We start from the raw sequence: 15,812 nt of genomic DNA on the forward strand, positions 1-15,812 counted from the left end.
CTTACATTACACTTTAAACCCATGGCTTTTTTCACATTTTTGCCCGGGGAGCAATTAGGGGTTAGGTGTCTTGCTCAGGGACACTTCGACATGGAACAAGTGGCAGCCTGGAATCGAACCACCAACCTTGTGCTTCCCAGCACACCTTCTCTAACCCCTGCGCCACGACGACCCCCTGCCTTGTGGGTGTTTGCAACTCTGTGTGAGAAACACATCTATCTCTCTTGTCTGTCACAATGTTAATAGGGATTTTATTGTCCGGAGGGCACTTCTGCTCCTGAACCTTGCCCCGAGGGAACCTACAGCTCTCGTTCGCTTCTCGGTGACGGGGCTGAGTGCTCCCCTTGTGGCGGAGGCCAGTATTGCAGCACCGTGGGACTGTCACAGCCGTCTGGAAGCTGCAAAGAACGATACTACTGCAGAGAGGGAGCCAAATCTCCTGTATGAAAATGATATTTTAATCCTGGGTTTTTTAGTCTTTAATAATGTATCCTTGTCTGTATGAATTAAAGGTCACTCATGTCACGTAAAGCCAGTTTTTGAGAATGTGTCTAATGAACAAAATGGTTACACAATTCGGCATTTCCTCACATGTATGTATTGTGACTGTGTCCAGACTCCTGCGGATGGGCCGACAGGAGGTTTGTGTCCAGCAGGAAGTTACTGTCCTCTGGGTTCGTCCTCTCCCTTCCCATGTCCCCCCGGCACCTTCAGCAACAGCACCGGCCTCAGCAGACCTGAGCAGTGTGTCAGCTGTCCGCCAGGGTAAAGCCTCTCATACTCCATCCCCGTTCTTCTTTATTCTATTCTATTCTTTTATTCATGTATTATTTTTCTCTTCTTGTCAGTTTTTATTGTTTAGGTTCCAACAACACCTCTCCTTCGGGTCCTTGCTCTCCTGGTTTTTATTGTACCGGTGGCTCAACTTCGCCAACTCAGAACGAAGCAGAGGAGGGTTTTTATACCCTGGAGGGGGCCGCCAGGCCACAAGCCTGTCCTCTTGGGACTTTTCAGCCGGTAGGAAATAATCCATACAGATTTCTAAGCGCTGTTTCACTTCAAATCTATCGTTAAAGTTAAATAAAGCCTTATTCAAGGTTTTCCATTTGTCAATAAATCCTCCACAGCGTCAAGGTGCACAGTCATGTGTGGAGTGTCAGGGAGGCAGACTGTGTAACCAGACGGGCTTGTCCCAGCCTACACAGTGTCCCACGGGACACTACTGTCCTCCGGGGTCCTCTGTTGCTCGACCCTGTCCTCCGGTCAGTATCTGTGTGTTAGTATGTTTGCAGTGCGGCGTGTCTACATGTTGGTGTGTCTTTGCAGCTGCTTGTCCAGTCTCCTTCTCATCTCTGTCTGCTTAGTCCGGCATGTTTGATGAAAGCTCCATGAACTGGATTTAACCTCAAATTGACATCATTAATACCGTGAAATGATTTCATCTCATCATCCAGGGCTCTTATTCGGACCAGCCTGGTGGCGACGCTGTGCAGTACTGTCGGCCATGTGAGGCCGGTTGGTTCTGCAGCCGAGCCGGTCTCTCGAAGCCTCAGGGTCTCTGTAACTCAGGACACTACTGCACCTCAGGAGCGTCTACTGCCTCTCCGGTACAGGACACATCATTGTTAATCATTTAGGTAGCTCGGCTTCCAGGAGCTCATCCAAGTAAGAAGGGATGTTTTATTAAAAACTAATAGTAGTAATACGCATAAGTATAAGATTACCTCAATATCGATATCCAAAGGAATGCAATTGACCCTTTGATGCCATATACATTTTAATAACATATTTTCTTGTTTCACTCGTGTGATGTAGCATGAAAACAGGCTTGAATGCCGTTTAATATATTTAGCATAATTATATTTGAATGATTTACAAAGCTGGTGAAATGTTGGACATTTGGTGTAATATGTTCTTGTTGTGAACCACGTATAAGGGAAGGACTGACATAGAAAAATGTGTAGGAATATAATAAGACCAACCTTCGTACTGAATTTAAGGGTAGCTATTCATTTCATGTACACTTTGACTCCTTAGGTTCTGCCATGTTATATAATTATACATTTAAAGGCATATTTAGTTTGCATCAGGAAACTAAAGAATGTTGTTGGTTATTTTCCAGGGATAAGCTGCCGATTTAAACTGCCCACAGCTTCAACTGAAAGTTCTAACTACAGATGAAAGCCAAAATAATCAAACGTTGTCATATGCTCATGATTACTCGAATATTCCCATAGGTTGCCATGGCCTCTGCTGCTGTATGTCCAGCAGGTTTTGTCTGTCCGCAAGGCACCAGGTACCCCCAGCAGCACCCCTGCCCTGTAGGAACCTGGAGCAGCACTGTGGGAGCCCAAAACCTTTCCTCCTGCTGGCTCTGCCCTCCAGGATCCTACTGCAACCGGACTGGACTCAGCTGGCCCTCAGGAGCCTGCAATGCCGGTATATGGGAATTAGTTATCTGGTACAATACAGTGGATAAAAAGCTATTTAATGTTTGAAATCATTGCTTTATATTTTTGAGGTGTTAATAACATTTGAGATTTCAACATTTGAGAGAAAGTGTTTTTTTAAATATTTTTGTCCACTGACCGTCCCAAACTGTTGCCTATTGATTTACAGGTTATTACTGTTCAGGAGGGGCTGTGTCGTCAGTACCTTCAGACGGCGTGACAGGGGACATTTGTCCAGTTGGACACTTTTGTCCCGCGGGCTCAACGTCTCCCGTGCTCTGCCCTGATGGGACTTACTCCAACACTAGAGGTACGGAAAAATAATTGCATGGAACTGCCTGGCATAGTCTCACCATTTCAAATGTAAACTGCAGCTGTTACCTTTTTTTGGATGAAGGGTCAGAACAGTGTGATGACTGCCACTCAGGGACCTACTGTCTGTCCGGAGAAGGTGTCCAGCCTTGTCCAGTGGGACATTACTGTATTGGTGGCAGTGTTGAGGGCATCCTTCCCTGCCCTCCTGGCACATACAGCTCTCAGTTTGGCCTCAGCCAAGTGGAGCAGTGCCTCATATGTCCAGCAGGTGAGAGTATTGCCCCATGGTTGTCTTCACTGCTCTGCAAGCTACTGAAGTACCTCGCTAAATGTTGGATGGGTTGTCCTTCATTTGTTCAATGTTTTGGAACTAATTGATATAGATAAAAAGCAATATTACAACGTCCTATAATTATTTCGGAAATGGATATTATTTTATGTTGCAATGTTTATAGCAATAAACAATTCAGATTTTCATCCTTCTTAGCAGCAGTGACAGCAACACTGGTTTTGACTTTATCTTGTCTGAAGTCATTAGGGAAAAACAGATTAGGTAATAACTTACACAGAGGTGATTTTGAGTAAGGCTTTTTTATATATCTTTCAGGGGACAGACAGATTGTCAATGCAACGCTACCATGTAAGATGTAAACGCGGAGTAGCCGCTGGTGTGATCCTATTGTTGAGATGGCATTGGTGTTGTGTGCTAATAGGGTTCTACTGTGAGGACTGGGGTCTCTTTGAACCTAGCGGACCCTGCCAAGCTGGTTACTATTGCATAGCAGGTACTCTGCATGTATGATAAAAGCACAATTGAGTCAAGAACAATAATATCATTGCAACCTAACCAAGATACCTGCTACTCTACAAAAATCTGCTGAATAACTGAATTTAACTTCTTTTAAATGTTACTACTCAAGGTGTGAACTTTCAGAACCCAGATGGGAACTTCAGCACAGGAGTAGGAGGCGCCTGTCCAAACGGGATGTTCTGTCCTGAGGGCACCAGTCTCCCACTGCCCTGTCCACCAGGAACCTACTCCAACAGGTCAGTGGACCGCGCTTGTAAAGTGAATCCTTTTGTATGTGTTTTTGGTTCATGCGTTAACACATCAACGGGTGCAGTCTTCATCTGACAGAAGCTTCTGGCTGTAGACCATGTCCCCCGGGTCACTTCTGTGCCACGTCAGGTCTCACTCATCCATCTGGACTCTGTCAGGCGGGGTTTTACTGTCCAGGGGCAGACACAACAGCTACAGGTAGAATGACAAATGTTGAGTTTTTTTGTTGTTTTTTTATCTACAAGGAAAGATTTGTGCTTGTTGGATGGCGGCAAAATGTTTTTTAGTTGTTTCGACCACCTTCAGGTATCAACATAATAACTTCCCTGTTAATTAATGAATGACTAACAAAAGAAGTTTATACATAACATTAAATAGGGGCAACGTGAGCTGATATATAATGTGTGACAGGGGTTAAATTGTATAAATAAGCTTCAGCTGAAAGAGAATCAGATGCTAATACATGCAGGAAATCTGAATATGTGGGGGTGTTTTGTTGAACAAATGATTACTGAATTAATCAGGGTTGATCACATGATTCATCACATTAAGAGCCCAGAAATCCATAATCTCACTAATTTACCGTATCTAAAGTTCTTTTTATTCCCTCTCCAGGTTCTGAAGGAGGTCTTTGCCCACCAGCTCATTACTGCCCCGAGGGTAGTGCAAGCTCAGTGCCCTGCCCAGCTGGAGCCTACACCAACCTCACAGGGCAGCCTGTGTGTTCCCGCTGCCCCGCTGGATACTACTGTCCAGAAAAGACTGGCAACTTCACCAAGTTCCCCTGCCCGCCTGGCTTCTACTGCCCAGATGGTAGACTAATCCAAAATACTTTCTTAATGAATTCATGGACAGTAACACTATCTAGCTTTTACAAACTGCATATCTATAAGTACATGAATGTTTCCAGTACTGACATGGCAGGTTGTACTCGCCTAATGAAATGATATCATGTGCATAGGTTCAAAGCATGCCACCCAGTTCCCCTGTCCTCGCGGATACTACAACCCAGAGCCCATGACTCACAGTCTGGACAGCTGCCTGCCTTGTCCACCTGGACACTACTGTGAGAAGGAGAGGCTGACCAAAGTGTCTGGGAAATGCAAAGCTGGTCAGTTTGTTTGTTTTTGTGACCTTCACATCCATAAAGCCTTTTTGTTTTTAGGGGTTCTAAAGCAGTCTGCAAGGCCTCTGGGTGGCAAACAAAGAGTGCATGTTAAGATTAAAGCTTAACACTAGCTACATCTGTCAGCATTTTACTGCTTCTCTTTTTACAGTTTTCTTCTAGCATTCCAGCAGCAGCGGCAGCTTTTAGTTCATCTCAATGACCTAATGCACCGTCATTTTTACTTTCTGACGCTTGGGTTTAATTTCTCTCAGGTTGGTTCTGTGTGTCAGCAGCTTGGACCTCCCAGCCTTTCGATCTGGACAATTACACAAATGCCAACTGCCTTTGCCCAGCTACATCCACAGGGGGGCGCTGCCAAGTGGGCTTTTACTGCCCTTTAGGTAGCTCAGAGCCCGTGCCATGTCCACCTGGAGCCTTCTGTAACATCTCAGGTATTTTACAGGAATACAACACGTATTTGAATTCACTCAAAGACACATTGTAGTTTTTGCCAACATTACAAATTACATGACTTGACATGATATACAAACCAAAATTGCAGGATGTCAGCCTTGAGGTTTATAGTGTGTATCATTTCTCTGTATAAAAATATATATATATATATATATATATATATATATATTACCTATGTGACTTATGATGCTCAAAAGGTTTGGCTCGGCCGATGGGTCCCTGCTTCTCTGGGTATTACTGTGTGGGAGGAGCCACCGAGGCGAAGCCAACAGATGGAGAAACGGGCAGCATCTGTCCACCTGGGGCGTACTGCGGTAAGCCCTGCTTTACAGCATTGGAACGGTTTTAATACTAACCTACCAACAAACTTAAAGCATACTAAACAAGAAAAGTGAAGTAATTGTCAAAATGAACTGTGCCTTTGATCTTCAGATACCTGCCATCATATCGCCACCACACATTAAGTCCGCCCCTCAGAAATAAAGAGCAAAAAGTCTATTCGTAAGAATGTTTATATTGCTACATACTGTAGGGACTTTAGGGAAAAAAACGTTCCTTGGAATTGGAGTTATTTTTACAGCAAAAGGGCCTCTGTCTTTAACATTGCAGTCCAAAGACATGCAAATTAGGTGGACTAGAGACTGAAGTCGCTGTATGACTCAGGTGTACTTGACACCTTAAATTACTCATGGGTGTGAGTCATCCTGTGCCTGTTTTTTCAGCCTGTTGATACACTTGTAGGGTATCTGCACACTTTTTACTCAGTGCATCGTCTTAAAAACTTTTAGAATGAAATGAATGAAAGACTATATTAACCATTTCCCTTTTCAGTTGAGGGCTCAGGAGAGCCGGATTTGTGTCCAAGTGGTACTTTTTCCTCAGTGCCAGGTCTAAACAGTGAGGCTGGCTGTCAGAAATGCACTGCTGGTTTCTACTGCAAAGGAGCAGGTCTCAGAGCTCCGACTGGACCCTGCAGCCAAGGTGAATCCATGCGTTTAACGTTTTGGGCCGTAGCTACTTGAATAAACATCGGCGTGTTTGATGCATTGCTTAACACCTCTCCAAGCTCCTTTACATTTTTGCACCCTTGTCTGTACTGTGTCTCTTGTCACCTCGGTAGGGTTTTGGTGCCCACCAGGTCAGACTGTGCCTACAGCTCTGCCGTGTCCTCCAAGCCACTTCTGCTCACAGGGAAGTGCAGCTCCCGTTCCGTGCCCATCAGGAACCTACCAGGACAGAGAACAACAGTCAGCCTGTGCTGTCTGTGAAGCAGGTAGGGTAGCTTTATTCTCTCTTTTTTTCTTAGCACAAGCACAGTTTTACTTTATTTAAAACAAAAAATACAGGTTGACCTTGTGTCATTTTATGCTGAACAGGCTGTTATGAAACTCCCCCCTAAAGCACTCCAGCAGAGTTTAATTTATTGAAGTTGATGGCTTGTTCCAATGCATCTGTTCCACTTATTAAATAGCACTTTACTACATAGTTTTCTGTAAGAGTATTTTTAAATTTTATTTGATATTCCATTATCAAGTTTTCCCCATAGCGTTGATAATTTTAAAAAACATGTATTTCTTCTTTTTCAAGGTTACTACTGCGATTTGAGACGGTCCAATGTTTCTATTCTGAGGCCTTGCCCTGAAGGACACTACTGCCCTGCAGGTACAGCCCTGCCCAACCCCTGCCCCATAGGCTCCTTCAACCCCAGAGAGCGCACGCACAGTGTTGCAGGCTGCACGCCATGTGCTGCTGGACAGTACTGTCCTTTTGTAGGACTTTCAGAGCCGGCAGGTGAGAGAGAGAGAGAGAGGGAGTTGTCTTCTCTTGTTACTGTCTCGTTCATCCATTAAATAGTAGGTACCGCTATTTATGTGACGATGGAAAAAAAAAACATTTTAATGACCATGTCTGATCAGCAAATGGATGTTCATTGAGACGTGTATTTCCTATAAGCCTGTCTTTTCATGTTATACATTATGTTCTGCTATGGTTCATTGAGGTGTTAATGTAATGTCCAGTATGAGCTTACCCTGTGTCTATCTTCAGTAATTATTAACGGTTTTCCTAAATAGAAACTATCCAAACTTTATTGCAGACATCTTTGGATGTACTGTATTTGAGCTGTGACTTTAAAATGATGTGTTTTGATGTTCTTCCTCATATAGGATCTTGTAATGCTGGTCATTGGTGCAGAGGGGGGGCATCCTCTCCCAGTCCTCTGGATGGAGTCTCAGGTTCCTTGTGTCCACCTGGTCAATACTGCCCCACAGGTTACTGGCTTGCCGTCCTTTATCAACCAATCAGCCAGCCGCTCTGTCAGTACTGTGTACTGTTGATGCCTGAAATGTGACACGGTACAGGCGGTCCCCAATTTCAAAACAATAGTTTTAGAAATCCAGCGCTGATGCAGCTTTTTTTGCAGGCTAATGCAACCAAATTTATACCGTGTGAAGCTATTAACATTCTACCCCATTTTATCCAAGGGCTACAATGTGTTATTCATGCAAATCACCATTTGGTAGCCCAGGGGATGTGCTGACAACATTAGTCTTGTTATTTTGTAAGTTTTCTTAAAATGAATTTGTGCACTTGCTCGTTCTGACTTGGGGGCACTGACCTCTGCTTTAAAGACATTGCTGAAACGTGAACTCTGCTTTTTTTCTGCATGCAGCAATCGGATGCCTGAGTACCTCACTTATCTAGTTACACTTGAATTCTTCAAGTGTGTAAACCTTATTATATAACCCAATAACTGCATTGCTGTTGGCATCTTTTAATAGTCTCTTTTTCTGCATAGTCATCTGTTCAACGGAATTGAAAATGAGAGTTGAACTTCACGTCATCTTCACAGGCACCACAGCACCAATGGCCTGCCCTCAAGGAAGCTGGTCCAACGCCTCAGGTCTGCGTAAGCAGGAGGACTGCGCACCCTGTTTAGGGGGATTTTACTGCAACTCTGTCGGCCTCACCAAACCTAGTGGACCCTGCATCGGGGGGTACACCTTGCTCAGAAATTGATGTTCTTGCGCCCACGTTGTTGTTTGGAACTTCCTTGTATTCCTTCATTTTTTTTCATCCATGTCACAGAGTTTCCATGCTCTTATGTGTGTTACGCAGGTATTACTGCGTAGAGCGAGCCGTTACATCCGCCCCTACTGATGGAGTTACGGGCGGACCGTGTCCTGAGGGATACTACTGCCCAGAGGGCACTGTTCTACCTGTGCCCTGTGATCTAGGGACATATGCTGCTGTCACACATGCTACGCAGTGTGAGCCCTGTGTGCCAGGCTGGTACTGTGTGTCCGGCTCGCTTTCTTTGTGTCCTACAGGTGTGTAGCTTTCTGTTTGTATGCCTTTTCAAACCCTTAAACATAAGTTGTATGCTATTAAAATGAAGTTGTTGATTATCAAACAAAATACTTGATGAGTGAAAAAGCTGATCCAGCAAAATATTTTAATACATTTGCTGTAAGCCCCGAACCCTTTATGCCCATTCATATCCTTGTGTCTGTGCTGTGGCCTGCAGGCTTTTATTGTCCCGAAAGGACTGGATTTGACTTGAGAGGCTGTCCAGAGGGAACTTACGGCCCTGATCCTGGCTACTGGTCTGTTTCTCAGTGCAGGCAGTGTGACGGCGGCCATTACTGCTCTTCCAGAAATGGCACCGCTGTCACTGGACCATGTCATGAAGGATATTACTGCTCACATGGAAACACTTCTCCCCAACCTCAGTCCCAGGCTGCAGGTAAACAAACGTATTTTGCAGACACGGTCACACATTCAGAAAATAAAGTACAGTGTAATATGGGAATACCACAGTGGTTCTCCATCAGATAAACGACAGATTTGTTCCCTGTGTCTCTCACCAGAAAAGGGAGGAACATGTCCTGCCGGTCATTACTGCCCCCAGGCCACCGTCCATCCTCTGCCCTGTCCACGGGGAACTTTCACTAACCTCACCAAGTTGGTCTTCCAGGTCACTTTCACTCTCATGTATCCTTCTAAATTAGTGTAATTTTCTTCAGTTAGAATAAGATACAATGATGCATTGAATTGTGAACATTTGCAGGATGAATCAAATGCTCAACAAAAAATATTAATATATTCCCTATCTAATTCAAAACTCGTAATTCATAAAACATGATAATCGCATTTATAATCATTGCACATTGTAATTATGTGAATATGAATACATACATGATATATGTACTTTCAATTTGAAGACTGGGAATCAATTTTAAAACTGGAATTTAAATGGAATTACTGGCTAAATATTGCAATAACTCCCTCTCTCTTTCTCTGTGTCTTTCTCATTTCCTCTCTCAGGAGGATTGCCAGCCATGTCTTCCCGGTTACTATTGCGATGCTGTGGGGCTCTCGGGGCTTACAGGAAAATGCTGGGAAGGTTTCTACTGTGTGGGAGGTGCAGATCGCCCTGACCCTCCTTTGGGTCATAAGCACGGAGGGCCATGCCCAAAAGGTGATCAGAACCCTCTAAACTGGTGCTTCCTTCTTCTTTCTTGAATGAAAAAATTGTAAATGAGTGAAAACTGTGAAGAAAATTAATAAAAAGAGTCATTAGAATGACAATGTATTGAATGCAAAAGAAAGTGTGAATTGTAAAGCCCACAGTTATGTTGAATATTTGCATGATCCCAGAGCCAGATAATCTAACTGGTAAACAAACCTGAATTTTAGGTTTATAAGTTTAAACCTAAGAAGCTGTTATGTTTACACTGGAAACCAAACCCTGTCCCTGGTGAATCAAGCTGGTCTTTGTTTGTATACCTGTAAGTGTGCTTATCTTTCATGGCTTTTGCCCTTCACACAACCAGGTTATTTCTGTCCTGAGGGCTCTGCGGCTCCTCGCCACTGTCCCTTGGGAACCATCGGTACGGAAGATGGTGGAGCCAGCTGCAGTGCCTGTCCTCAGGGGTAAACTAGCTTATCAACTACACGCAGTCATTGTGCACAGACAACCACAGGGAAAGAGCTGTACCTACATATAGTGTTTTTGAAGTCTACATGCATAAATTATTAATCAGCAGCCAGTAACTAAGTTATTCCATTTTTGTTTTGTCTGGATAGTTTTTATTGTCCTGGCAGACTTAACGGCTCCCTGTCGAGGACTTATGAGTGTCCAGTAGGTCATTACTGCCCGCCCGGGACCTGGTCCAAACACCAGTACCCATGTCCACCAGGATCCATCAACCCCCACGCTGGGATGGCCGAGCCCCAGGACTGCCTGCCCTGCCCTGCAGGTCACACGCCATTTACTGCTAACGATCATGAGTTTCCTTGAGGTAGTTGACTCAGAGTTTAGGATGACCTTGTCGGTAGATGGTAATTGAATACCATCACCATTAACAAATTAGCATACTTTAAAGAAAAACGCTGTTAAAAAAAATTCAGGAGAAGATCACTCTTTGTTTTGGAGTGTGTGATCAATAAAATATAAAGCGCCTGTTTTACAATTTTCCATCACCCCTTTTTCCCCCCTTTCCAGGCTACTTCTGCTTTACCCCTGGGATGAGTGTTGCATCAGGCCAGTGTGACGCAGGGTACTACTGCTTCTCTGGGGCCCGGTCACCCACACCAGATGACGGAGGGACGACAGGTGATAGATGTCCCGAAGGCCATTACTGTCCCCGGGGTTCCTCAGCACCACTGCCCTGTCCCATCGGGCATTACAGCAACAGCACCAGAAACCGTTATCCCTCCAACTGTCTGCATTGCCCTCCAGGTTGGAGCAAATTTATTTGGCACATTCTAGTGTTTTGTTATGTGTCTTGCCAGAAGATAAAACTTCTAATCCAAAACTTGATTTGTCAAGAGATAATCCATTGGCACGATGTGTGCTATGGGCTATGTAACAGTCTCCCTTCCTTTTCCAGGTTTCATCTGTGACACTAGAGGGCTCTCTCTCCCTTCTAATATCTGCCCAGCTGGCTCCTACTGTCCAGGCAGAGAAAACAGCGGGCAGCAGGCCTCTTCACCTTGCCCACCTGGAAACATGTGTCCACCTGGATCCGATAGACCTGTACCCTGCTTGCCAGGGACCTTCCAGGATTTAAACGGACAGGTGAGGAAGATGAGCATTAACAGGTGCATGTGCTATACAACTTGATATACTGGTTTAGAAAATATAATTTGTTCTGAAACTGGACAACATGTCTTCACTATCGATTAATTGTATGTGACCTATAAGAGAGGGATTTTTAACGTATAGTGAGGCTTTGTTATTTGCACATTCTCAGGCATTCAGGAGAGTTGTAGCCTCTTTAACACCTGTGTGAACTGTGCACTATTTAATAGTTTAGCTTTTATCATCTTTAACACAAGTGTGTTCATCTTCGTTTATATCCATGAAAATCTGTAGTTTATGTATTCATTTTGTATGTAATCTGTGTATAAAAAACAAGTGTGTGCGAAATGTGCAGGCAGAATGTGTCAAATGTCCAGCCGGATTTTACTGTGCTGGTTTGGTGGATGCGGACACTGGCCATGTGTCTGGTCCTGCCACTCCGACTCTGTGTCCTATCGGACACTATTGCCCACAAGGTAGGAAACAATAATGAAGCTATTCTAACACATTCGTAACAAATGCACAATGTCATCAGAGATTGTTCTAAATCAATACGTGTAACATATAAGTGCTGTTTTTTGCGCAATGAGATGAACAAATGCATGCAAACTGCATGGAATACATTGTTGAATATGGTTAGTTTTGTATGTACTGATTAAGTGGCCGTATCAGTAAATGGATTTTCAATTATGCAAATGGACGAGATAATGACGGCTTTCAAAAATTGTTCTGTGATATTCAGGGCTGGAACAGCTGTAGATGTTAGACACTATTTATCTACAGGAACGCAGTCTGGTGTAGCATTCCCATGCCCAGCTGGCACTTTCAGCGGGCAGATGGGGTTGTCCAATCAGTCGGGCTGTGAGCTTTGCCCTCCAGGGAGATATTGCGGTTCCTCTGGACTTGCTGCACCCACTGGGGTCTGCTCTCCAGGGTAAACACGGGCGCACTAAACATTTACCTCATCGTGTTTCTATGAAATTGACAACTTCCTGTTCCTGTCAAATTATGTCACCCTCACCTGTAATTAAACCACTTTCTCCTTCCGTCTTTCTTGTCCACCCCTATTGTCTTCATCATCTCCCCGCCCCTAGTTACCTCTGTAGCCATGGTTCGGTTTCTTTCAAGCCGGAGGAGGGCCCAACAGGAGGCCGTTGCTCTGCAGGGTCCTATTGCCCCCAGGGTACCCACTACATGGTTCCTTGCCCTACAGGCACCTTCAGTTCCAAAGACGGTAACAAATGACAGTGAATAATTACACACACACCTTTGGTGACATTTGAACGTAATGGGCTGATTTAAATGAGTCTGTAAGCACTTTTGTTGTAAATTTCTGTAATCGATGAAATCTTCATCGTTAATCAGAGAAAAAGAAACAGGTGGAATTATTTCATCTCACCCTAATTCATGGATGGGTCAACCATAGGAGGTTTATTTTTGTTGTTCAAGGGGCCGTTTCTGTAGAGGTTTGTCGGTCCTGTTTGCCTGGCCATTATTGCTCTGCGCCTGGCCTGTCCTCCCCATCTGGGCCCTGCAACCCAGGTTTCTACTGCATCCAGGGATCCAGAACGGCCACACCTATGGGTGACACCTCAGGTAATAGGCAGATTATTCTTGCCCTTGACAAAGTGTTAGAAAGTCTATGACAGCCTGGCCCACCAGTTGTTATCTCTGTCAAAGCGATTATGCGATTCGAAGCGTACGTGTGTCCACGAGAGTGTGAACCTTTTAGTCTCAAATCTGCTGCAACAAACTGCATAATATTTAGGCTGGCCGGTTATTTCTGCATGCTCAAGGAGCTCTCATGGTTGCTTTGATTCAAACTTTTTTTTATACTACTAATTCCCTATTCACTGCCTGCTACTCACTGCTGCTAGAGATAACACAGCTGAGTGCGCTTACTTTCAGTTTTTGGATGCCGTGTATGCCGTGGCAAACTGCTGTAACAACCAGCACACAGATTGCTTAGTAAATTGCCGTCATTCATCCGCAGCTATGCAGCCAGACAGCTTGATGACGTTAATTCCGTTTTTGGCTCAATTGTATGATGCTCCCCATACGACCACTTTGAGCCAGAATGGGGTTTACAGAGCCTCACAGCCCTTCGGTGTCTAAATTTGGGGGTTAGCCATCATGGGCTGTGTTCCTTCAATCACACAGGGACATCCCACAACAGTGGTATACACAGCATACACAAATGGAAGTGAAAAGCTCTCTACTGACTTTTTACAGTTCTGAAAAAGGTATTTACAATAGAAAACATTGATACAAGCTTGAAAAAACGCCATTCTGTGCAGTTCTTTGTTACCACCCTTCTGTTTTTTACTTAACATTTTCCTGACCTTTGACTCCACAAGGCTGGAGAGGTCTCTGCAGGAGATTTACCAGTCCCCCCTGCTTCCCTGGGGTTGGAGAAAATGTCTTTGGCCTTTTATTTCAGTTATTAACCTAATGAGTAATGACATCCAATAAAGTTTCATTGCCTCGGTTACAGGAGATTCCACGTCGCCATCTCCACTACCTGGTGATTCAACCCTGGAACAGTTCACTGGCAGTGTGTGTCCTGCAGGCCATTACTGTCCTAAAGGGAGTGCAAAGCCAAGCCCTTGTCCTCCAGGTAGAAATCCAACATTTCCCATTAGAGCTTTGAAGCAAGTGGACATTTTACCTTCGCCCTGTGTTATTAATATGTTCTTGAACAGATATATATATATCCTGTCACTTTGCTGAATTGCGCACGGTTCCATACAGCCCCCAAGGGTAAAATATAATGCCTGAATGTATCCAGAAACCGTAAAAGGTGGCCCAACAGGAGCCCAATAAAACTGTCATAATGGTCAGCTAGCTACTAAACCAAGTGAAAGAATGTGTGGTGTGTATGCATGACACTATTATACCATGCTATATCTTATATGTTCGAGAGAAAATCAAGTAGAATACTTGCCTCTAGTGATATTACAATTTATTTCCTCCATGTAGGAACCTTCTTGGGAAGGTCTGCGGCTGAGTCTCAGACTGATTGTGAGGCTTGTTACTCGGGCTCTTACTGCCCCTCCTGGGCTCAGAGCTTTGTCGACCTCCTCTGTCCCCCGGGGTGGTTCTGTCCACCCGGATCAGTGTCCGGACATCAGCCAGGTACGGCACACATCACCAGGGGTCGTGTCAAGTTAGTTTTATCTATAAAAGGTAGTGCCTTCATTTAACTTTAGGTTCGAGTCGTATTCAAGATTCTCACTCAAAAGGGGATGGACAACTGCTATATGTATATTTTTTATACACACAATTGCCAATGAAATTCTTAACATGTTCCATATGGCATTTGTCCTAAGGGATCTATAAAGTATCAACCGGGACAAATAGACTGTTTTCATGTTGCGTAGCATTTTCAGATTTCCCAGTTGGTAGATGTTTTTCATGCTTGAGACATGAAGAAGGAGCAACTAATACATTCGATTATCTGAAAAACTAAAAACGACAGCAACAATGTTCCACCTCTTTTGTTTCTGCACCAATTTTCATTTTTTTTTGTTTCAATGGTAAGTGTGAAATATGACTAATTTATATTTGATAAATTAGTAGTTTACCTGCTTAAATGTAAGACCCACCTTTTTTACATTGACGTGAGGTGTTTGCATTGTTTTTGTCTACTCCCTAAATGTGGCGGTTTAGTACCTGTTGCAATAACTAGATCAATAGATGTGAGGCCGAACTCAACAATTACTTTTCTGATCCTACGCTAAATTTACCTTGGAGGTGAATTATATGTCGCAAAAGTGCTCTCCCCTTCCTCTCTTAATACATGCACACCTGGAAATTCTTTCAAAAGGCATCCGTGACCCCTTTTTGCCTTTCATTGTGGAAAAGGCTTTCTAATTTAACGATGAAAATGGTCCAACATGTTGCTGTCAGAGTCAGGGCCCCTGTGGCTGAGGCCATTTTTTCTCTTCTTTATGAACATTGCTCTGAGTGGGTCTCTTATTCATTACCTTGTTTCCATGTTACCACACAATACAACAGCTGCGCTTTCTTTTGTGTATATTTGCCCCGTGCCTGTCTTTAAAAAGCTATTCTGTTGTAATCAAGGAGTGTGCAGAAGATGGCTTGCACTTTTCTTTATCGCCTTGTGTCGCAGGATGTCAGTGCCCGCCCGGCCATGCGTGCCCACCTGGCAGTGCCGAGCCGGCCCTCTGTAGCCATGGCAGTTTTCAATCTTCCTCTGGACAGTCCACTTGCAACACCTGCCCACCAGGTAATTAAAAAAAAAGAGTCACACTTTAACTGACAAGTAGAAACTCTACACAAAGAAACAACAGCAGAACA

At 44.1% G+C, this 15,812-nt stretch overlaps 1 protein-coding gene across 1 annotated transcript; it reads left to right on the top strand.

The window, feature by feature from the left end:
- The first annotated feature begins 8,407 nt into the window (after positions 1–8,407).
- On the top strand, positions 8,408–15,749 carry LOC144388346 (uncharacterized). Its single transcript, XM_078089076.1, has 15 exons — positions 8,408–8,736; positions 8,934–9,152; positions 9,277–9,383; positions 9,734–9,887; positions 10,243–10,342; positions 10,496–10,668; positions 10,914–11,150; positions 11,302–11,489; positions 11,848–11,968; positions 12,276–12,426; positions 12,587–12,726; positions 12,942–13,088; positions 13,987–14,109; positions 14,472–14,627; positions 15,625–15,749. The coding sequence occupies exons 1-15, from the start codon at positions 8,502–8,504 to the stop codon at positions 15,747–15,749; spliced, it is 2,376 nt and encodes a 791-aa protein (XP_077945202.1). The 5' UTR covers positions 8,408–8,501.
- The last annotated feature ends 63 nt before the right edge of the window (positions 15,750–15,812 follow it).

This window comes from Gasterosteus aculeatus, chromosome 1 (assembly GCF_964276395.1).
Source record: "Gasterosteus aculeatus chromosome 1, fGasAcu3.hap1.1, whole genome shotgun sequence".
Taxonomy (NCBI): domain Eukaryota; kingdom Metazoa; phylum Chordata; class Actinopteri; order Perciformes; family Gasterosteidae; genus Gasterosteus; species Gasterosteus aculeatus.